General features: G+C 45.1%; 1 protein-coding gene across 2 annotated transcripts in view; it reads right to left on the reverse strand.

Moving 5' to 3' along the window:
• Positions 1–22,867, reverse strand: part of PRKCB (protein kinase C beta) — a 304,864-nt gene that overhangs the window by 145,979 nt on the left and 136,018 nt on the right. For both annotated transcript variants that reach the window (XM_036992141.2, XM_036992139.2), the window contains exons 4-5: positions 2,770–2,881; positions 187–315 (exon numbers count right to left, since the gene is read on the reverse strand). In XM_036992141.2, the coding sequence (XP_036848036.1) occupies positions 187–315; positions 2,770–2,881 (241 nt within the window). The remainder of the gene's footprint in view (positions 1–186; positions 316–2,769; positions 2,882–22,867) is intronic.

The raw sequence follows: 22,867 nt of genomic DNA on the forward strand, positions 1-22,867 counted from the left end.
GGTTCCCAAAGATGCCTGCAGCGAGAAGGGCTGTAATGGGGGCGGGGGGATGCGGAAAGCAGTGTCACGCTCCGCCCTCCCCCCCTCCGCGTCCCTGCGGCCACTCATCCCTCTGCCAGCCTCCGCTCCCGGACCCAGGCGCGAGCAAGGTTCGGACCCGGGGAGCGGCGCCCCAGTGCCACCTACCGACCACGATGAGCACCTCCCTCTCGATGTGGGCCTGGATGTAGATGCGGCCACGACGCTCCGTGTGGTCAGTGCCGCAGAGGCTAGGGACGTTCATCACGCAGCGCTTGTGGACGTTCATCATGCAGGCTGTGAGGGCAGAGAGGGCGCGGCTGAGGCCGGTCCATGCTGGGGCCACAGGCGGCTGCCCCCCTGGGCCTGCTGGACCCCGCCTGTCCCCCTCCTTCCCTTCCAGGCGGCTGAGACCTGCAAGGCTGGCTGAGACCAGCACGCCCTGCCTGTATCTCATCAGGAGGGCCTTTCCAGCTCCTCCCCCAGGCTCTGAGGGTCAGGGGCGGGGGGGACTTGTCCGTCCCCCACAGAGGCTGAGGGTGCAGCCTGAAGCCAGCACTTGCACACCTCAAACAGCTCTGAAGCCACAGTCACCAACTTCAATGCCATGGATGGCAGGAAACCCAGGTGCAGGAGGCCCTACAATATCAACCGTAACAAACTACAAGGAAAAAATTTAGAGCCAGAATAAAATGAAAGAAATATGCCTGCAAACTGAGCCTAACCCCATGACATCTCATGTGTGATATGACAGATACATGCTCCATTTGCACACTCCCTAGCGTATCTGTGTTTCTTTCAAGAGGTGGTTGATTCTCCCTAAGTCTGATTAACGAGTCCCTAAGACGTAGATCAACGGCTGCTCTGGGAAGTGTACCAGGAAGCAAGCGTTCTCTAGGGGAACCATGTTTCAGTTTGAGAAGCCAGGGGAGAGACTGAATCACCCCATGGGGCCTGCATTTCAGGAGATTTCCATGGTAGCTGAGGGCATGGCTTCTCCAGGGATAGGGGATGCTGGGCAAGGGTTAGGGGGTTCCTTCTCAGCCCACCCAAGTTCCAGGAGGCAGAAAGGCAAATTACAACATGGGAAGTGAGCCACGGAGAGAGAAGGACAGTGGGAAGGACAGTGGGAGAGGAAGGGAGAGCTCCTGGAATCGGAGCACCCAAGTTCAGGGCCATGCATCAGCTAAGCTCCCTCCCACCCACCCACCTCTGTCTTTGAGGCAGGGGCATCCTTCCCACACTCGGGTGCCTATGTGAGCTAAGCTGAATCAGTGTCCTACAGGTAGAAGACACCTGCACCACTCCCTGCCTGTGTCCTGAGTCTACCTGAGGTCCCCACCCACCACCTGTGCCTCTGGCTCTTGCCCCGTTTCTGTCTGTCTGTCTGTCTGTCTGTCTGTCTGTCTGTCTGTCTGTCTGTCTGTCTGTTTCTCGGTACCAGCATGAGTGTACGTTTCCTTCCTTGGCTCCCCTGCTTCTGTGTGTGCCTTGCTGCCTTGGCTGCATCCCTGAGCCGGTCTCTTCCCCTCTCTGTGCGTGTGTCATGTCTCTGTCTCTCTCTGCTTTCTGCATCTGTCTCTGCCTCTCTGGCCCTCTCTGTGTCTCCCCACATGCATTTCGATCTCTGTCTCTGGTCCTGCTCCATCACTGCTGCTCTGCATAAGCCTGTGTGAGTGTCTCTCTCCTCTGTGTCTCTTCCAATCATTTTGTCTGTTAGTCTGTCTGTCCCTCCTCTTGCCTTAGCCTCTCTGTTGAGCTGAGCCCTTTGTAGCTTTGACCCCAGGGCTCCCTACACCTGTGCCATCCCCTGTCCATGCCTGAGCATGTGTTTCTCTCCCTCACTCTCTTCCACCCCACCCACACTCACACTCCTGTCACTCTCTGCCCACTGAGTGTCTCTGTGCTCTGGGCCTCAGGACCCATCTGACAAGAGCAGCTCCCACCTGCTGCAGGCCCACAGGCCTCTGGGAGCCAGAAGCACACTGAGCCCCCTCAGAGTTACAGCTCTCAAAGCCTGCTCGCTCCCCTGCCCTACGGGCCACTCAGTCCTTTACTTAACAAAGAAGAGTCCTGCCCACATGCCATTCCTTCCAGCCTGGCCAGAGGTGCACACTTGCTCCCCTGCTCCATTAATGGCCTGTGGGTGAAGAAGAGAGGCTGGTCTCCTCTAAACAAAGCATGCATCAGCCCCGTACATCAATGTTGGAAACAGCTGTGTGCATGGCTGGAGAAGTGGCCCAAAGTTGGCCACACATCCCTGTGTCCACTCCCACAGACTATCCCCTCCCACAATGACTGAATTCTGCCATGCAACTTGTATTGATCAATGGAATTTGCACTCTTCAAGCCCTGGGGACCCTGCAGACTCTGTGTGAGCAAGCCCAGACTGGCCTGCTCTAGATGAAGGACACATATCATCCCCATCACCCAGATGACATCCAGCCATTCCTTCAGACATGTGGGTGAGGTTATCCATGCCAGACAGCCCCCAGCCCACCTGCTAACTGACCACATATGCATGAGGAAGCCCAGCCCAGACCCAAAGGACTGCCTTGCAGAATCATGAGCTAAATAAATGCTTTTTACTTCAAGCCACTAGACTTTAGGGCAAGAAGGTCATTACTCAGCAATAGACAACTGGTATACCAGCCCACCCAGGACTTGGCGGAATGTGCTGCAGGCTTGGACCCCCAAATTCTGAGGAAGCAGCCAGGTCAGCAGAGGCCACCAGGCAGCAAGCTTACTTACTGTCACATTTCATCCCCTGGTGGATGAGTCCGTACAGCAGCGATCCACAGTGGTCACAAAACGTGGGGCTGGAGTATGTGTGGATCTTAAACTTGTGTTTGCTCCGGGGGTCCTAAGGCCAAGAGAAGGAAGCAAAAGGAGGCCAGGGTGAGTGTGGCAGGCCAGGGAGTCACACTGCATTGGGTAGCATGGGGACCTCACCAAGAACTGAACTTGGCCCCCAGAGTTCATCATCCCAGTTAGGAACCATCACTGATGCCCTGTGCTGAGACACGGTGCTTGATAAACAGTCACTAAATCAGTGAATGACTGAGACAGTCCATGGCTCCCACTCCAGCCCAAGTATACTAACGGTGCCTGCAAGTTCTTCCATCTGTGAACCCAGCCTATGAACTCCTTCCTGCCTGCACCAAGGACTCCAGAGATGGCAAAACAAAGTGGCAGATCCATTAGTAAAATAGGCCCCCTTGCTTCCATTTCTACCCCCTGAGTATACCAAGCAAGCTTCTGGAGTGATCTGAAACCCAAGTCTGAGCATGAAACCTCTCTGCTTAGAGCCCATTTGCTAGTACCTCACCACCTACAAAACAGAGCTTGATGTCCACCGAATAGTCGGCAGGTTGAGGCAGAGACAGCTAGTTTTCCACCAATACCCATTCTGCCCTTTAATAATAGAGCCCTTGAGTTTGAGCAGAGAGCATAACCGCCCAATGAGAGACCACATTTTCCAGCCTCCCTTGCAGCATGGTGTGGCCATGTGACTGAGTTCTGACCAATGGGATATATGTGTTTCAGGGTCATTTCCTTAAAAGGAATGTGTACAAGTCTTGCTGGCCTTCTCCACCTTCCCACTAGCTGGAAGATGGTTAAGAACTGGAAGCAACCACCTTGGACCCAAACCTGAAGCCATGTATTAAAAGGATAAAACCAACCTATATCTTTGGTCTTTGTCCTTTGGACAGACATATAAGATAAAACCTACTTCTTTCCTGTTTAAGTCACTATATTTGGGCGCTTTTTGTTAATACCAGGTTACATGGTTCTTTACCTAACATGCTGTTCATAACCTGGCAGTGTAGTGCAGTGGTTAAACGTACAGAGTTTGGAGCATAAACTGCCTGGGCTCTTCTTATCTGTATGACTTAGAGGAAGTTACTTAATCTCTTTGTGCTTTACTTTCCTTGTCTATAAAATGAAGATAATATTAATGCAATAAGTTTATAGGAACAGTGGGAAGAAAAACTGAATTAATCTACATAGGGATCACAGAACTACCTGGTCCACTGTAAGCAGTATAAGCTCTTGCATTATTATTCCATAGTACATCCCCCATGTATGTACACCCCAATTATGTCCCCACACACACACCTTGTTCTCAGCACACAGGACTCGTTCATACCCCCAGCCATCCCCTTCATGACCCTCTGACTCTGCACTTTGTCTTTCTCCTTCAAGAGTTGTTCCTCCATCGCTTTCCTAACTATAAAATCCCTTCTTCTCGGACTCAATAATAAGGGTGAATGTAGTAACCACATTGATTTTTCATGTGAAACCTTCATAAGAGTGTATAGCAATAGTACCTTAATTTTTTTTAAAATCCCTTCTTCTTCCCAACCCAGCCTGCAAGTTGCATTCTCTGTGAATCAGTATTATTGCAGAGGGTCAGAACATGGACCTTTAGTTCCAACCCAGTGCTGATCTGACTCCCTGGCCTTTGCTCTTTGCTACCCAGGTCTTCCCTCATTCATCTACTCACATGTGTTCCCTGATGCAGGTGCCTGCTTAGAACTGGTATTCTAGTAACAAAGGCAGAAAGTGAACAAGTGAGTGAGTAAATAGACAGAGTAAGTAGATCATTATTTTGTGTGCTATTACAATGATGAGTATTTTTCTTTTTAGGAGACTGTTATTTTCAGGTTTTAAAAATAATCCTCATACCTACTAGAAGGGCTAAGATTTTGGAAAACTAGAACTGACAATACCAAGTGCTGGTGAGGACAGAACACAACTGAAATGCTTATACAACGCTAAGGGAGATGCAACATGTGAGAGCCACTTTGGAAAACAGTTTGGCAGTTTCTTATAAAGTTAAATATATCTTTACCCTATATGACCCAGTAAACCCACTCCTAGGTGTGCAATGAAAACATATATGTATATAAAAACCTGTGCATGAAGGTTTATGGCCTCTTTGCTCATAACAGCCCAAAACTGGAAACAACCAAAATGTCCTTCAGTGTGTGAATAAACAGTATGATCCATCCACACAATGGAATCCTTCTCAGCACAAGAACGGATTAACTGTACTACACTAATGGACAGTGATTGCAATGGGGGTGGGGGGGGCACTTGATAAAATGGGTGAATGTTGAAACCACAATGTTGCTCATGTGAAACCTTGGTAAGATTGTATATCGATGATACCTTAATTAAAAAAAAAAAAAGAAGGTACAAATTGCTGATACAGACAACAACCTTCATGAAACTCAAAGGCATATTCTAAGAGAACAATATCAAGTAGTGCTTGATTCCATTTAAATCAAAGGCTACATGCTACATGATTTCACTTAAATGACCTCCTAGAAAAGGCAAAACTGTGGGAAAGGAAACAGATTGATGGTTAAAATGGACTGGAGGTGGAAAGGGCATTGATGACAAAGGAGCAGCCTGAAATAACTTTTTTAGGTGTTTAGAATGTTCTATGCATCCACTGGGGTGAATCTTACTGTATGTAAAAAAAGGGGGGGCGGGAATTTGCTGCATGAAAATCCTGTCTCAATAAGCCTGCCTTAAAAAAATCCTCCATCACCAAAGGTTTTTGAGCATTCACTTTAAAGTTGAGAAATGAGTGCCTCAGACCCACTGAAAAAGAAACACGTGTCCATGACTGGTATTGGCCAGTAGGGGGAGCCGTGGGCTCCTCTCACTCCCCTACTCAGCCTCTAGGGAGAACTGATCTGGTTGGTCAGGTTCCAAGACAGTGATTGGCCCCGCCCAAGTGGGTGGGGCTTGCACAGGCATTAAAAGGCATGTGGCCATCTTCCCCTCCCTTCAGCCTGACCCTTGTGCAGGAGGTTACTAGTTCTCCCTCTAAGAAGGTTGGGGAGAGTGCCCTGGGCTATCTCCCTTCCAAACCTTGGTGCAAATTCTCTTTCCTCTTGGCTCTTGTGCTCTCCTCTGGGTTCCCTGATATGGCTTATAGGACCCAATAATGAGTTTTGATTAGAGTTTAAATTTCCTTAGGCCTACCTAGTATAGAAAAAAGAAGTTTCCAAGGGCCTCATAAATTCGACCTTGAGATTTGGGGCAAAATCCCAACTAGTAAGAAATGGCCTCTTTGCTGGATTTGCACTTTTTATCCACATATATATCTCCTTTTAGTGAATCTCAGGGAGAAAGGTTCAAGCATTTCTGACCAGACATTATCAAGAACCTTCTCTGTCTCAACATGTCTCTTCAACAACAGGAAATGCCAAGCAGCACAAAGAAGAGGAAGGGGTAAAAAACATTTATTGAGAGCTGTCCATGCACCGAGAATATGCCAGGTATCTCACTGCACTTTCTCCAGTGCTCATGACAGGCCATTTGGAGGCTGCTAATTGGTTCCCAGTTAGTGATGATGAAATGGGCCACAATTAGCGAGTGAGAGCTTTCCCAGGGTCACCTAGCTGGCCCCTGCAAAGCTGCGATTCACACCCACGCCCCCTGACTCCGAAGCTGGGATACACCAAGTTACTTACCCTTCTCTCCTCACTCCCCCACCTCATTTATGCCTCATCATTCCAGTCCAGATAAAATAGCACCTCCTCCCTTCATTCATTCACCCAGAAAATGTTTACAGAGACCCAGGTCCTTCCTAGACACTGGGAAGAGAGTTGTGAGCAAAGGAGACAAGAATGCCTGCTTGCACTCACCTTACATTCTGAAGAGAGAAACCAAAAGGAAAGAAATCAATATCCTGCCCTCCCAAATCTTCCCTATCGTAGCATTTAAACCACTGCACTGTGACTACATGCATATCTGCACCTCTCCTATGCTTCACTGGAAGCCACCTGAGGAATGTTGCTCACCATTATATCCCAAGGCCTTTATAGTATTTGGCATATAGAAGGTACTCAATAATATTTAAAGTGTGAGAGTTAACATTTATTGAGCATCTGCTCATGCCAGGAACCACCTTCAGGGATTTGCCAGGCATTAACTCATTTCATCTTCATAATATCCTTCTAAGTATGTACCACTTACTATCCCCATTTCACAGATGAGGAAACTGAGGAGCCGAGAGGTGCACTGACTTGCCCAGGGCTCCCCAGCCCCAGCCAGCATAATAACATTTTGCACTGTGGCTGACACATAGTAAGAGGCCAGTGAGCTGTGGTGGCAGCTGTGAGGCTACAGTCATCACCACTAACCACTGAGAGCCCCATACAGTGCACATGCCATTTTAGAAAATGACTTGGAGAGTTCTGTGCAAGACAGATTCAAGCCACATGGGAGAAAGGAATTAGGCAAGTTGCAGGGAAAGTTTGTTTCTTTATGGTTTATTCGGAGGCTGTTGGAGGCTCCTCCAACTTCATCTCCCTGCCTCAGCCTTCAGGAAGGCTACACTTGTAAGTACCAACTCCATTCTCCCTGTTTCATCCCTCAGACCACCCAGGTCATTCCCTGATCAGTTCTGACTCCTCCCTCCTGCCACCTGGGAGAGCTTGGAATAAAGCCACACTCCCACACCTGGGGTCCTCATGACTCTGTGATTCTCAAGGAGAATCCTTCAGCATGCCTGAGATGGGTAGGTTTGCACCTTGGGGTGTCCCACCCCACCCGAGATATAGACAATGGGTGCAGAGATGAATGTTTGGCTAAAGTGACTCACGTGTTTAGTGGCTGGGATGCTCATGGCCAGAAGACAGGCAGCTCCTAGGCTGAAGGGGCCATTTTTTTTTACAGTGGGCTCCAAGGACCAGAGAGGAATGAAGACAAAAGCCATGTGACCCCAGGGATGAGCTCCTGGTGTCAGTCCCTCGGGGGCCTGATGTCCTGTTCTCCAATGCCATCTGACTCCCCAGGGCCCTCTAAAAGCTCTCCTTTGCACATAAGCCAATCCAAGCAGGCATCTGTTACCTGCAACCAGGTGGTGAGTGTCCAGATACTTAAAATCACTTTGGCTCAGTCACTGCCCCCCGCCAATCCGAATGCACCACAGCCTAGCTGTACTGGGAGCTAACCTTTTAGTTGCCAGATCATGGTGAGGCAGGGAGGAGTGGAGCTGGCAGGGGAAGAAGTGGATGGGTGGAAGGTGGAGGAGGAGGTTCAGAGGGCCCTGTGGTTAATTATCAATTGGTTTTAAAGTATTTCATTATCTTCAGAACTGGTACAGTAGTGCCAGGGCATACTGGCTAAGTATCAGCCTTGCCTTTAACCAAAATATACCCTTCCCAACCTCTGAGGCTACAGCTATTGGCCAGGCCTGGGAAGAACCTGGGAACCCTTGTGGCCTCTGAGTCAGAACGCTCCCTATGGTCTTTGACCCCATCCAAAGATGCATCACCCCCTCGGCCCCAATTCTTCCCCTTCACCTTGTTTTACAGTCAGATCCCCCCCGATCTGGGCCCCCTCCAGTTCACCCAAAGCCTGTCCCCATCCCTGTCCTGGATCCTCTTTCATGCACAGAGGTCACAAACTGGAGCCCGTGGGCCATATCAACTTGACAAACAACCTATATTTGCCCTTTGTGTTGCTTCTTAAAAATTCAAATTCATTGACTGTATTTAAAAATCATGAAATGTCAGATAAAAATGAAAAATGTTGGCTCCTTTTGAAAAAAAACACAATTTATGACAAGTCTGGACACACATTCCTGTGGGCTGAGTAGTGGTTGCCCCCTTCAGAGAAGGGATAAACTTCTCAGTTTGTCACAGTCTCCACCATTCCCTATTGTCTCATACCATGCCTGCTTCACTCTTTTTCCCTTCTCCACCTGGTCCTTGTAGGAATTTGGGTTTGTGACCTCTGTCAGACTCCCCATCCTCTCTCCTTACAGTCCACTGGCTGGGAACCAACCATATGTGAGCACATTCCTTGTGCTCATGAATGAGTTCATTTGGCCCAGTGCCAAATGCTTTCAGAAATAGGCTTGATGCTATTGCATCCCTGCTCCCTCCCACCCCCTTGATTTCCAGTGTCCCCAGTCATGTCTCCTACCCTTAGGAATCAGGTTTCTGCAAGATCCTGGCATGATTTCTCTCCCAACTATTTCATGTGATTGAGGCTCCACCTTGCTTTCTACTAGGCAAGCTTGAATTTCCAAGTTTCCTTACACTTCTGATCCTCATCCAAGAGGTTGCTGAATAACAAGAACAAAATAATCAACTCTTGTGACTTTTCCTACCACCACAAATTGAAAACAGACTGCTGAGCACTGTGCTTAGTGTCCCAAATCACGCCACTAGATCCTCATACTGGCTAATGAGGGAGGAGACATTATTACCCCAGTATTCCAGATGAGCAAACTGAAGCTGAGAGAAGTAACAGGCCCAAGGTCACCAAGCAAGGAAGGGTGAGAGCCCAGACTGGAATCCAAGCTCGTCAGGCTCCAGGGATACAGGCAACTGAATAAGATGCTGGAGTATCATCTGGCTGCCTCCCTGCACCTCCGCCTGCCCAGAGGGTATCGCAAACGACAGGGGGTTACAGATGATAACAACCTTTATCTCCCACAAATCAGCACCAGCGAGTGACAGGCCACTTGGGGTCCCCCACCCCCACTCCAAAACCATTGTCCTCCGTGAACACCCAATTCCCAGGTCCAAAGGACAGGCCGAGCCCAGCTCCGCACCCCCCATTCATCACCTAACTCCAGGCACATGCAGCTAAGGAAAAAGGAAGCACAGATCAGAAACCAAAAAAAAAAATCTTTAAACCTCTTAAGTCAAACCCTAAAATAGCCTCTCTCAGTCTGAATGGGCACTGGGCTTTGTTCACAGGTGGCCCAAAATCTGGCTGAGCTGAAAAAGGAAGCAGAATCGAAGCACAAAGGCCAAGAAAGCACACCCTAACTAACATCAGTCAGAGGAGGAAGTAAGAGCAACCTCTAAGATCACTGTGTCATCCCTGGACATTCATGCCTCAAAGGTGCATTTCCCAGGAGGTAGATGGGCGAGGCAAAACCGATGGTCCCAGGGAAATACTGTCAGAACAGAGAGAGGGTTACAAGCGTGGGCTCTTCAGTTAACTGTGTGACCTCAGTCAAGTGATTTAACCTCTCTGAGTCTCCAGTTCCCTGGCCATAAAATGGAGATTAAAAACAGTACCCATTTCATAGATTGGCTGTGATGAGTAAAGTTCCCAGCACAGTGCCCTACACACCAGAAGTTCAAGCTCTTAATTTTATTATCCTAAAGAAAAAAAATTATCATGGCGACACCTCCCAAACATTAGCCTTGAGCGGTCATAATTTTCCATGTCTACATACATATGTTATGTTTATACATATAAATACAATATTATTTACTTGACACTTTTCTTTAACTCAGCAGGCCATTTTTACTTAAATCAGCCTATTTTAAAATGAAACTCTGCTCGTGGGATTGATGTGCAAATTATGTTTTTTCTAATACACCTTAAAATGAAACAGAAAACTCTTACAATGAAATGTTAAAATGTGCATCCCTAGGGTCTTCACTGAGAAGCTATGGAGACACAGATCCATATATTGCAGGTGAGCAGGCCAGTTGTTATTACCTGTGGGGGCAATCCGGCACTGTCTGTCAACATCACAAATGTTTCTCCCCTTCTGACCCAGCCATCCCACTTCTGCGAATTTATCCTGGAGATAAACCCACATACGAAACATAATATACGTACACAGCATTGTTTATAAGAGCAATAGATTTTAACCAAGCCAAGGGTCATAGGGACATTGCTGCTTGAATTGAATAAAGCTATGCCATGGCATAATACTCAGGTATGATGAGGAGCTCTTTGCACTAATATGGAAAAATCTGAAGGACATGGTTTTACCTGCAACTGAAAAGGAGAAAGAAAAAAAAAATGAAGGTGCAGAAGAGTGTATGTTGCATGCTATCCTTTCTGTGAAAAAGTAGGGTGGGATAAAAAAAGTACATTTTAAATTTCTCATACCTACATAAAGAAACTCTGCAAGCATAACTACAAGGAACCTAATAAAAATGTTTTTATCTATGGAGGCAGTGGACAGGGAGTAAGACATCTCCATGTATAGCTTTGTATAGTTTTAATGTAAAGGACAATATTTTAATATCAGGGCACCATAAAAATCTCACAGCAGGTACCCACCCTGGGTAACACACCAGTACCTCCCTGGCTGAAACTGCAAACAAAATGCCAAAAATTCCCAAGAGACAAAGGAGCAGGGAAGCCTTAATTGGAGCTGTGCAGACCGAGATTTTGTGAACATGAAATGAGTATAATGTCAGAAGCTATAATTACACACACGCGCCACAGTTGAAAGGGGGACACTATAATTTGGTGAGTCTCTTTTATTTTGTTCCTGGAGAAGAGAGTGAATAGGATCGATACCATGTGCCCAGTGATGGTGCACTCAAGCGTTTGATATGCCACCCCTTCTTCACACCCCGGCCCTTTGGCAAATAAGTAATTGTTCAATCAGAAGAACAAGCTTGTGTTGTGTAAACTTCTGTAGAATTCTAAATATATTTCCTGTTCAGCTCTGCACTGGAGTCAATGTCAATATTAGGAGTTAATTAATAACCATGTTCAAACACAATGCCTGGCTCTGGAAGTTATTAGCTTTTTGACTTTGGGGCAAGTTCTTTAACTTGTATAAGTTTTTGTTCCTTCATCTGAAAATGGAATAATAATAATATCTAATTCCTAAATTGATGAGACAGTGCAATGAATTGCTACATGGAAACTGCCAGAAAGTCACTGGTAGAAATAAATGTTTAATAAATGTTCACTGTTGCCATTAATTTTCTGCCCACATCCTCTATCCATGTTTAAATTCAAGTTTGTTTCTTTAAATGATTTGTAACATGCTCCCTATGTAATTATTAAAGATATTAGCCCATTCCTCTATGATGTATGCAGTAAATACTTCCCCAGTTTTTCATTTGCCTTTTAATTTTTATGTTCTTTTTTCAACAGAAATATGGCAAATATGTGTGTGCTCATGCATGTGTGTATTTAAATAAAGTACATTTTCCCCCTTTTCCTTTAAAGTCTTTCTTTCTGCTGTTATATTTAGAGAGTTCTTCCTAGTGTTTTTCTCATCCTCTTACAGTTTCATTTTCTTTTTACATTGCAATCATTACTTCCCTTGGAATTCATTTTAGCAGGAGGTCCAAGGAAAGACCTTTATTTTTTCTTAATGTTTAATTGGATGTAACAACCAATGTATGGAATGTATCTTCTCCCTGGTGATCTGAAATGTCTCTTTTATCATACAGTAATTTCTTGTACATCCTTTCTTCATTTTTAAATTTAAATTTTCTCTTATGCCCCACTGATCTTGTCTCTCTATTCCTGCCTCAGTACCATACTATTCTAATATATCATAGGTTTATCAAATCTTAGTGTCTACAAACATGCATTTATGCCCACCCATCCCTACCCCAGTGTTACTGTCCACTTTCAAATGTTTTGTGGTTCTTCTCAACCACTTATCTTTCCAAATGGTATGGAAAATGCCAATCTTTGCCAACCCTATTTATTGTCCCTTCTAGAAAAATTCTCACTTGCAGTACCGGGTCAGTGGGCAATAGAGCATCTGACCTCATGCTTCCAGCCAGTGCTGAATGGACCAAGGTCTAGTCATGACATGCAATTTATGAAGGAAAAACTGGGCCAATCAGAATTTAGAACAAAGAACTGTGCAGTGTTGAGAGCTAGAGCTGAGCTATGGAAGTGGGTGGTAAGGTGTGTGAGGTGGAATCAGGGCCAGTAGTTGAAAAACAGAGAAAAGAATGAGAGAGAATTCACATGTAATTTGAGTCCTTTATACTCCTCTGGAAAAGCTTTTTTTTCCCCTAAACTCTTCTTAGTTGCCATTAATGTTAAGCTAGATTTTCCTTTCTAGGATTTATGTTACTTAAACACATGATCTCACTTCACTAGCTAAGTCAATGGTTCTTAGCCTGATTATGCCATCCACTGTGGCATATGTGAAAATCTCTTGCAGTGGTGCATTTATTTACACGCCTCTCGGGGGGACTCACAGTAGCGGGGAGCCATGATTTTATGGGGGTGTTTTATATCCCTCAGATATGCAGAACATTGGTGAGGGCTCAGCACTGGCGTGGCCGGGCCAGCTCTTCTAATGCAGCATGGACTGGAGATGAGTGCTGGCCATGCGCTCTGCATGGGGCAGATGCTCTGCTAGTCACGACAGTCCCACCCAGCCCATGTGCTACTGGCTGGCTTCTGCAGGCATCTGACTTTGTAACTCCTGCCAGATCCCACTCCAGCTCCAGCTAGTGTAACTGAGGGAGACCCTATGAAACAGCAGCTGCATCCATTCACTGAGACTCAGAGAGAAGCATAAACCCTACTTAGGCAAAAGTGGCAGTCCTCATTCTCAGAGGAAACAGTAGTTTGCTCTTCCTTCTTCTGGAAGACCGTGTGCCTTTACAAGCCAGCCTCAACTCTAAGTGGCTTCAAGACATGAAAAGCATTCAGCCTGCAGATTCAGGCCCAATTCAGTACCTGAGTCAGCAGGGTATGAGAAGCCCATCCTTTCTAGCAGGTGAGGCCTAGAACTGGTCAGGTATAGGATTCTGACCTATATACCATGAAGAGGTAGTTTAAAAAGGTGAGGCTCAAGGTCAGGTCACCTGGATTCAAAACCAGCTCCACCACTTCCTAGCCATGTCCTTTGGCCATGTTGCTTAAACTGTCCATCCTCCAGTTTCCTCATCCATTAATGAGGGGTATTTATTTCCTGGGGTTGTTATGGGGGGTGAATTTCTTAAAACCTTTAAAACAGTAGCCTAACATGGAACAAACATCAATAAATACCAGCTATTGCTATTAATTATTAATTATTGCTGGCCAGGGCATTCCTATGTCTACTGAGTTGTAACTTTTCCCAATGAACCCCCTATATGTTTCTACCTCTTGAACTTCTGTCTTGATTTCCTGCACCAATTCCCTCCACTAATGCAATAAACCATTTATTTAGCCATTTCACCAAGTATTTGCTGAGTACCTGGCATGTATCAGGTGTTGCAGGGGCAAAAACAGACACAGGGTCCACCTTCCTGGGCTCCCAGCTTAGTTGGGAGGAGACAATAGAAAAGCACGCTGTACACTTCTGACTGTGGCAAAGGAGAAGCTCGCGGTGCTTACAAAGTTTACAAGGAGGGGTTCAGCCGGCCAGAGGAGTCTGGGAGACTTCCCTGAGAAGTGAAGTTTGGGCCAAGATCTGAAGGACAGTTGAGAGTCAACTGGGCAGCAGATACCTGGCTCCCCGGGAGGGGACTGTTCACTCTCTGGGGCCTGCTTCAACCCAGGCAGGCCTGGCTGACATCACCCCACTGCCACCTGCCTGGCTTCAAACTCTGACATCCTTGTTCCCAGCTCAGACCCATCAGCTATGAGACCCGAGCCTCCAGGAGAAGGAATCTAATCAAGAGCTCGTGAACGAGACTCTAAAGCGAGACAAATTTGATCCCAGCTCTTACTCCCCAGTCATGTGGCCTTGAGCCAGCTACTTAATCTATATGAACCCTGATTTCCTCACCTGTAAAATGGAGCTAAGTGCCATTACAGAGAGTAAGAGACACTACAGAGAGCAGCTTGCTCTGCAAAGCCAGGCTGCTTTTCAGCTGGGACTGAATCCCAACTGACAGACTTCCTAGTTGTGTGACTTTGGGCAGGTTATCTAACGTCTCTGTGCTTCAGTCTTTACATGTTTAAAGTGCAAATAATAAGACTGCTAAATCTCCACAGGATGATGAGAATTTAATGAGTTACTATTTGTAAAGGATTCAACATAGTGCCTGGCACTTAGTAAACACTATATTAGTGTTTGTTGACTATTATTAATAAGTGATTCTGCTTTCTGGATTTGTGAATGTTGATGAAATCATGATCATATTGTGTTTTGTGCAGGCACTGACATGGAGGACACACTTCATAAATGCTCACTTAAAGTAAAAACTACCTCTGTGATCTTGGGCAAGTCAATTCCACGCACTAATCTCAGTTCCCCCTGCAGAAGACAAGGGTAAGCAGGGCGGTCCCCGGGGAGCTTTCAGATTCTGACAACCTCAGGGGTCCCAGCAGCTCACAGAGTTGGCCTGCCTCTTCCTGTGGCGATGGTGATGTGAACTCACCACTCAGGCTGTACAGTAGTCCTTCAGGGAACAGTCACACCAACAGATCACACCGTCATGTTATAAATAAATCCTCCATCACCCACAAAATACACACACCACCCTCTCTGCTCGCCCCCCTCCTTCCCTAATAGCACCATCCACCCACAAAGGGAGGAGCCCCCTCTCCCTGCTGGTGGGTGGTCACCCAAACTCAAGACCAGGATAAGGGTTGCTCAACCCGCAAAGAGGCTGTCAAGTTGATCTCTGGGGGCAAAGCACGGCCCCCAGCTTCCTGACAGCTTCCTCTGCCACAGAAGCCCTCAGCATACCCAAGCCCTCATTTCAGAAGAGCAGAGAGAACCTTTAAGGAGAAGCACATGAAGGAAGCTTCCAGAACAAATGCTTGCCAGGCCACTAGCAGTCCTGGGACTCTGGATGCTGCAAGCCCATGTAGGTTCTGTTCTGAAGATCCTAAACACTAGAAACAAGGAACCTAAGCCATCAAGCCCCCACAGTGGGACAGCCTAACAAGAGGCCAATCCAGTGCATGATGACCCTTCACCCTTTACCGAGCACATCAGTGGCAAGTGGCTCGGCTCAACAAAATTACTGAAGCTGTCAGGTGCATGCACTGTCCTAGGTGTGGAGCGATCCAGCAGCAGACAGCAACCCCACCTTCAGGAGTTTACAGGTTCCAGTGGTAGATAATAATTATTATTATTACTAATCATTATTATTATAGTAACAGCTAATAATATGCCAGGCAGTGTTCTAAGAACTTCACACATAATTAATTCACTCGACCCTCACTGACCATGTAAAATAGGTTTGTTATTATCCCCATTTTACAGAGGAGAAAAATTAGGCACAGAGCAGTTAAGTAACTTTCCCAAGGTCACACAGCTAGTGATTTTGACCCTTGCCACCATGTAAGTAAATGTAAAGTCACCCATGAAGTGTGATGGGAAGGAGAGGTATGTGGTGGTATAAGAATGCAAAATAAGGGGAACTGACCTGGTCAGGGAAGTCAGGGAGGGCTTCCCTAAAGAGGTGATGGCCTAGAAGATGAGTTCTTAACCCTGGATGCACATGAAAATCAATTAGGAGGCTTTGAATCTGATGTATTTGTCTGAGATGGGCCAGGCACAGATAGTGGGTGACAAATCTATAAATACAAATTAATATATTTATCTTCCAAAAAGGACTCTTGTGAGAATGACCCAGATGAATGGGGCACAAACCATTTGGGGTTCCAAGACAACAGGATAACCAGGTCTATGTAGGGTCATGTTTGGAAAAGGACCATGCATGGTAACCCTGCTACAAACCATGTCAGAGGATCAACTCTGCCCCAAGAACAATGGGAAGCCATGGACGTATTTTCAGCAAGAATGATGAAAGGATCACATATCGTTTTTGGAAATATGATTCCACTAGAATGTGGAAATGACAGACTGGTAAGAGAGAGAGGAAACAGGGAAGCAGGACAAGAGGCTACTGGTCTAGGGAGGGTGAGTGGAGCCTGGACTAAGGTCCTGTCTGGAGGGATGGAGGGAAGAAGGTGGAAGGGTATTATGGTGGTTAAAGCAGGCTCTGTATCCAGACCAAGTTCAAACCCAGACGCTGCTTAGTCATGTAATCTGGCAAGTCAGATAACTTCTCTGCCTCAGTTTCCTTCTCTACAGAATGCACATAAAAAGGATCTTTTTCATAGCGTAAGGATTCAGTGAATTAATGTATGAATCACTTAGAACAGCACTTGTCATATGCTAGGTGCTAGATAAATGTTAGCTATAATTATCATGTAGGATGTTGGCAATGGAAAGAATATGCGGTGCGGAAGGTCTGAGGACACAGAAGCAGACGCCCCAGGAATTGACCATTGCCCGGTAGAATTTTAGAGATTCACAGTTAAGGGGTGAAGAGATTCAAAGACAGAAAAGTTGTATGAAGAAGTGCTAAGATGCAGAATTAAGGAGCAAAGCCAAGAAGGAGCCTAGATTAAAGGTAAAAACAGGTCCACGATTCTGGGTCAAGCAAATATTCATAAAATATGCCAGGCACTGTGTTAAGCTCTTTGCATATATTATCTTATTTAATACTCACAACATCCCTACAAAGTTAGGTATATTATCCCCTCATCATGAAAATGAAGAAACAGGGGCCCAGAGAAGTTAAGTAACTTATCCAAACTCACACAGCTAGTTAAGTAGCAGAGCCCAGATCTGAACCCAGGCAGGCCAGCGCCAGAGTCCTTACTCTTAATCAACATGCAAGATCACAAACCTGAGTGTGAACATGTCACTCTGCCCTCACCCCCTCAAACTACCACTGAAAGTAACAGAAGGAATTGTTTAAAAATAGGAGAATCTATTTCAGCCCAGAAATCAGGGAAAGGTGCCAAGTAAATGCCAAGAACCCTTTGAGTGCTTTGCAGTATACAGAAAAGGTGAGACTTGGATTGAGGCAAGGGCAGCCTGGCCTGGTCCTCCCAATTTAAAAGAATTAAGAGTGGCAAGGTCTGATGGTGTGGAGGGTAACTGACCAAACACAGAGGCCAAGGTGAGTCCTCACAGGTGTCTGTACAGTTCCTGGCAGCAGCAGGCACTTGATAAACATGAAGGACCCCTCTCAAAGCCTTCAGGAGAAGCAAGTGTGGCTGCCAGACTGCAGATCCCACTGGACACAGAGAGCGCCAAGTACAGCAGGGGGCGCTGCAGCCACTGGCTCCTCACCAGGGCTGTGTCCAGAGAAAGAAATGGATGTGCCCCAGCGCTACCATGGAAACAGACTGCTACACACTTTTCTGACAGTGACAGTGAGCATTTTTTCATATGCCTGTTGGCCATTTGTATGTTTTCTTTGGAGAAATGTCTACTCAAGTTCTTAACCTATTCTGGAGGTTCCTCAAAAAATAAAAAATGGAACTACCATTTGATCCAGCAATCCCACTTCTGGGTATTTAACCAGAAGAATTGAAATCAGGATCTCAGCGTGATTTTTGCGCTGCAACACTATTTTCCAAAGCCAAGGCAAGGATCATCTGAATGCCCATCAACAGATGAATAGATAGACAATGTGATAGATACATACAACGGAATATTATTCTGTCTTTTAAAAGAAGGAAATTCTGCAATATGGTACAACGTGGATAAACTTCAAGGACATCATGCCAAGTGAAATAAGCCAGACACAGAAAGACAAACACTGAATAATTCAATTTACATGACATATCTAAAATAGTGAAACTCACAGAATCAGAGTCAAATGGTGGTTGCCAGGGGGTGGGGAGAGAGGGAAACGGGAAGTTGCTAATCAAGGGACATTAAGTTTCAGCTAAGTAAGATGAATAAGTGCTCTACTGTACAACATGGTGCCTGCAGTCAATAATACTGTACCATACACTTAGAAGTGTGTTAAGAGAGTATATCTCACGTTGAGTGTTCTTCCCACAATAAAATGAAATGAAATGGATTTACTAAATTAAATTAAATAGTTCAACTTTTAAAAAAAGCAAGCCAACAACTGCTGGCCTAGTTAGACAGTAACCTTGGTGGAAGGGGCTGGAGGTGCAGGAATTAGAAGGGAGCACAGAAGGGGTTCTGGGATGTTGGTTACAGAGAAATGTTCGCTATGTGAGAATTCATCAAGATGGATACTTTTCATGCACTGTAAAGTTTTCAAAAACGGGCTGACCAGCCCAGCATCTTCAAATCCAAATTCTAAATTCCTAAAGAGGGAATCTGATTGGTCCAGCTTGGGTCAGATGTCCACATGCATCTGGACCAAATGGAGCCAAGGCTTGTAGAGTCACAGAACTTCTGTGGGGTACACATCTGGAAAGGCAGCTATTGCAGAAAAGGGTTGTCTGCTTCAGTGAGATTTGTCCATGTTCAAAGGGCTGAGGGTACGAGGCAGCTGGGGATAGAACACAGACCTGGAGTTCAGACCGCCTGTGTCTGAATCTTGGCTCTACCACTCACTGGTCATGTGACCTTGGGCAAATCACTGAGTGTCTGAGTGCCTTGGTTTCCTTACCTGAAAAATGGGGATGATAACAGTGGTGATGAAGAATAAAGAGTGACTATATGTGCTTAAATACAGTTACATCTATGAATGTTAACTCTTAGGTATTATTCCTAAAAAAAAAAAAAAAGAAAGAAAGAAAAGAAGACTTGGAAATCCTAAACTTCTGGATCACTGGAGGTGGAAGAGCCCCTGGGAATACAAAAATCCAGAAACAGAAGGAAGACTAGAAATGAGGTCTTTTGAGTCCAGGACCAGCACCCTTCACATCCCTCCAGGCTGCCTCTCTCCAGAGTCTTCTGCCTTTTAATTTCTCTATTTCCCCCAAGTCTGCAGGCTCCACAGGCTTAGGTCTTCTGGGAAATTACCTTTATCAGGCTCTGAGGCTGGTCCTGCCCGCAGCTAGGGGAAGCCAGAATAATTTATAAGAATAATTCATCTCCACCTCTTTTAATTTCCCACAGCTCTCCTCTTTCTGAACTGGAGAAACAGCTGGTTTCTGTTCCCCAGGCACTGCATATCATGGATTTGCTTCTTCCCCCACCGCACAGTGACAGCAAGGGACAAAGGGCTTTTGAGAAGCAATTCGTTCTGACCTTTACACATGGGTTCTGCATTACTCAAGCTGCCACAGGCACAGGGCAAGTGGGAGCAGAAGAATCATGTGGAACTCACTTAAGTCAAAAGAGTCACATTTTATCCCATCACCATCATTTTATTAGACCAGCCCATGGCAGATGCCTTCATATTTATTTCCATTTTGTGATGAGCAAGGATGGATGCATGCCATGCCAGAAATAAAGCTAGTCTTTGAAACTCACATTCTAAGACTTGAAAGGACCACTGGTGGTAATAATGCTAATTAATATGTACTATGTGCCAGGCAAGGCACAAAGCCCTGAATATGTATTAACTCATTTGATCCTCACCTGAACTCTAGGAGGAAGGTGCTATTTTATCCTCTTTTTACAGATGAGGAAACTGAGGCAGAGAGGTTAAGCAACTAGCCCAAGATTATTCAGCTGGTTAGTGGCAAACCTGGAATTCAAATCCCAAGCCACTGGACATGACCTGATGTTTCTTTCCAAGCTCACCTACCCATCAGAATTACCTGAAGGACTTTAAAACAAATTCTCAGGCCCTGGTTTTTATCTCTTCAGGTGAGTTCTGATTTTAGTAGACTACCCACATAATCCCTAAGCATTCAACCTGTATGTATTATACAAAGTAGCATATAGAAATTGCAGCAGACATATGTTGTTTTGATCTGCCAAACACCTTTGTTTCCTTTTTTTTGGTAGCATTGCTTCAAGTCTCCTTCAGGAAGCCATCCCACCCCTCACTTTGTTAGTCTCAGAGGGAACCCTTTAAAGGCCCAACCAAGGGCTGGCTCAGTAACCTGAGCTTGACCAAATCATCTCTCTCCTTCTGGAATTTGAGTATGGGGCCAAAGCAATACAAGAACTGAAATCAGATACAGCTGTTTTTCTCTAAAGTACATCATACCATTTCCAATATATTCCTTTCTGACTTAAGTTAACCAAATGTGGTTTCTTTTGCAGGCAACCAGACAATACTCACCAGTCAAAGACCCACCACAGTGATAGAAACACACTCCTCCACAGAGAGCCCCTCTACAGCTTCTGTGGCAACTGATCCTTCCTCTATCAGGATAGAGATTTAATACTATACAGCAAGCAGTCAGTCAGTTTGGGCTGTTCTTCCTTAGTCCACACAGAGGGCCCTCTGCCCTGATTCTGTCCTTCGAAGCTATACAAAAACTATACCACAGCTCTTTGGATATTTAATGACAGTCTATCCTCTGAGCTAGACAGGTCAACCGTCATAGTGCCTCCAGGCCCTTGTAAGGCATCCTTCTGGCATTTGGTAACACACACTCTGATTACTGAGCACTTTTGTTGGGAATGAGTAAGATACAGATTGCAGGGTTAAGTTATGTAAATAGGGTGTATCTGCAGCAAGATGGTGCACTTTAAGATTTAGACAGTCAATAAATGAGAGAGAGAAATTGTATGTGCTGTTTAGATTGAATTGCGCCAGCATCATTTACCCTTGAGGGTTACAGATGGGTCTTCTGGTCCAGGTGATGGTGAGGTCTTACTATGATGCCAAGAGGGAGGTTCAACTCTAATTATTGCTTCACCTTTTTGAAGGAGCTTGACAGGCTTAGAGTATCATCAGAGCTGAACTGTGGTGTGTCCCCAGTTGGAGTTATGCAAAACTGAATAACCCAGCTTTGAGGACCGTTACGTTGCTTTATCTAAGCCAAGGAGCCCAGACAATGCCATGTAGGAGGAAAAGGGCCTTTTCTCTGAAGACTGAGATGTCTTACTGCTACTAGTGCTAAGGCAGGAAACGAGCAGGGCCACAGACTGGCAGAGATAGGACTTCCCCCCTTCTCTGGGGCCAAAGGTGAACTGGCCAGGGCTTATTAGGGACCAGAATCTTGTCAAGGGCACCTGAAGATTCTCATCTGAGAGACTGAGCTGGCTCCCTGCTGATGGAAGACCTCAAGAGTAACCACATCAGGGAGCAACTGTAATTCAGTGAAGCAAGACTTCCCTCAGGTTTGATTTAAACTGAATTAAGTAGGAAGTCTGAGTTCAAGCTAGAGGCTAAGTGGCACCAAAAACAAACAAGACTGAAGAAACCAGTTAAAGAATATCCCAAAGTGATCTTCAGTGTTCTGCAGGCAACAGTCTAGAATAAAGTAATGAACAAAACTGACAAATGGCCATCAAAATATGTTAGGAAATGTGCCTTTTGTTTTTCCATGCATGTGTGTTTTTACATTTTTTGATATATACCATACATATGCTTTGTTGTCTGCTTTTTTCATTTAGCAATAAATGACTATATTCCTATGTCAACATTTTAATCACTGTGACTTTTTGTTGAAGTGTAATTTACATAAAATAATGCATACATTTTAAGCATACAGTTTCATGAGTTTTGAAAAATGTGTACATCTGTATGGGCACCATCCCAGTCAAGGTATAGAATATTTCCACCACCCCAGGCATCGCAACACTTTAATCATCGCACAGCATCCCATCATATGCACGTGTTTTACTTACAGAAACTCTAATTGGCAGCTGTTAAGGTTGTTTCCAAATTTTCATTAGTATAAATAAATACTGATGCAATGAGTATCAGTTTAGCTAAATGTATACACATATCCTTAGATAGATTCTCAGCAAAAATTCCTTGACTTGTAATTAGGTCAAAAAGGTCATTAAGGCTTTTGATACATATGGTAATTTTCTCTTGAGAAAGACTATACTAATTTACACTCTCCCTAGTAATATATTAGAGTGCATTTCCCTCCCTTCCTCCTGTTTATGCTGTTTGCTTTGAGTCCTGTTTCTTTTTATATTATTACTAACACCACGTTTTATATCTATGTGTGCTTTTCTGGTGTATCTTTGTCCCTTTTGTTTTTAACCTATCTTAAGTTTCTCTTATACAGTGCCTAGAATTGTATATTGTTTATCCAATCTGACAGTCTTTGCCTTTAGAGAATTTCAATCCATTTACATTTGTTGGGTAACTGATACTTTGCTATCACTTCTACAATCTTAATTTATACTATAGATATTTCAGAGCTCCTTGTTGGCTTATTTTTATCTTTGTTTCTGTATTTTGTTATACTGACCAAAATTTTCTTTGTTTATTTTTACCTCTAGATTGTTTCTTTCACGTTAAAAAAAATGGCTATTTGAACTAACAGGTCTATG

Source organism: Manis javanica, chromosome 10 (genome assembly GCF_040802235.1).
Source record: "Manis javanica isolate MJ-LG chromosome 10, MJ_LKY, whole genome shotgun sequence".
Taxonomy (NCBI): domain Eukaryota; kingdom Metazoa; phylum Chordata; class Mammalia; order Pholidota; family Manidae; genus Manis; species Manis javanica.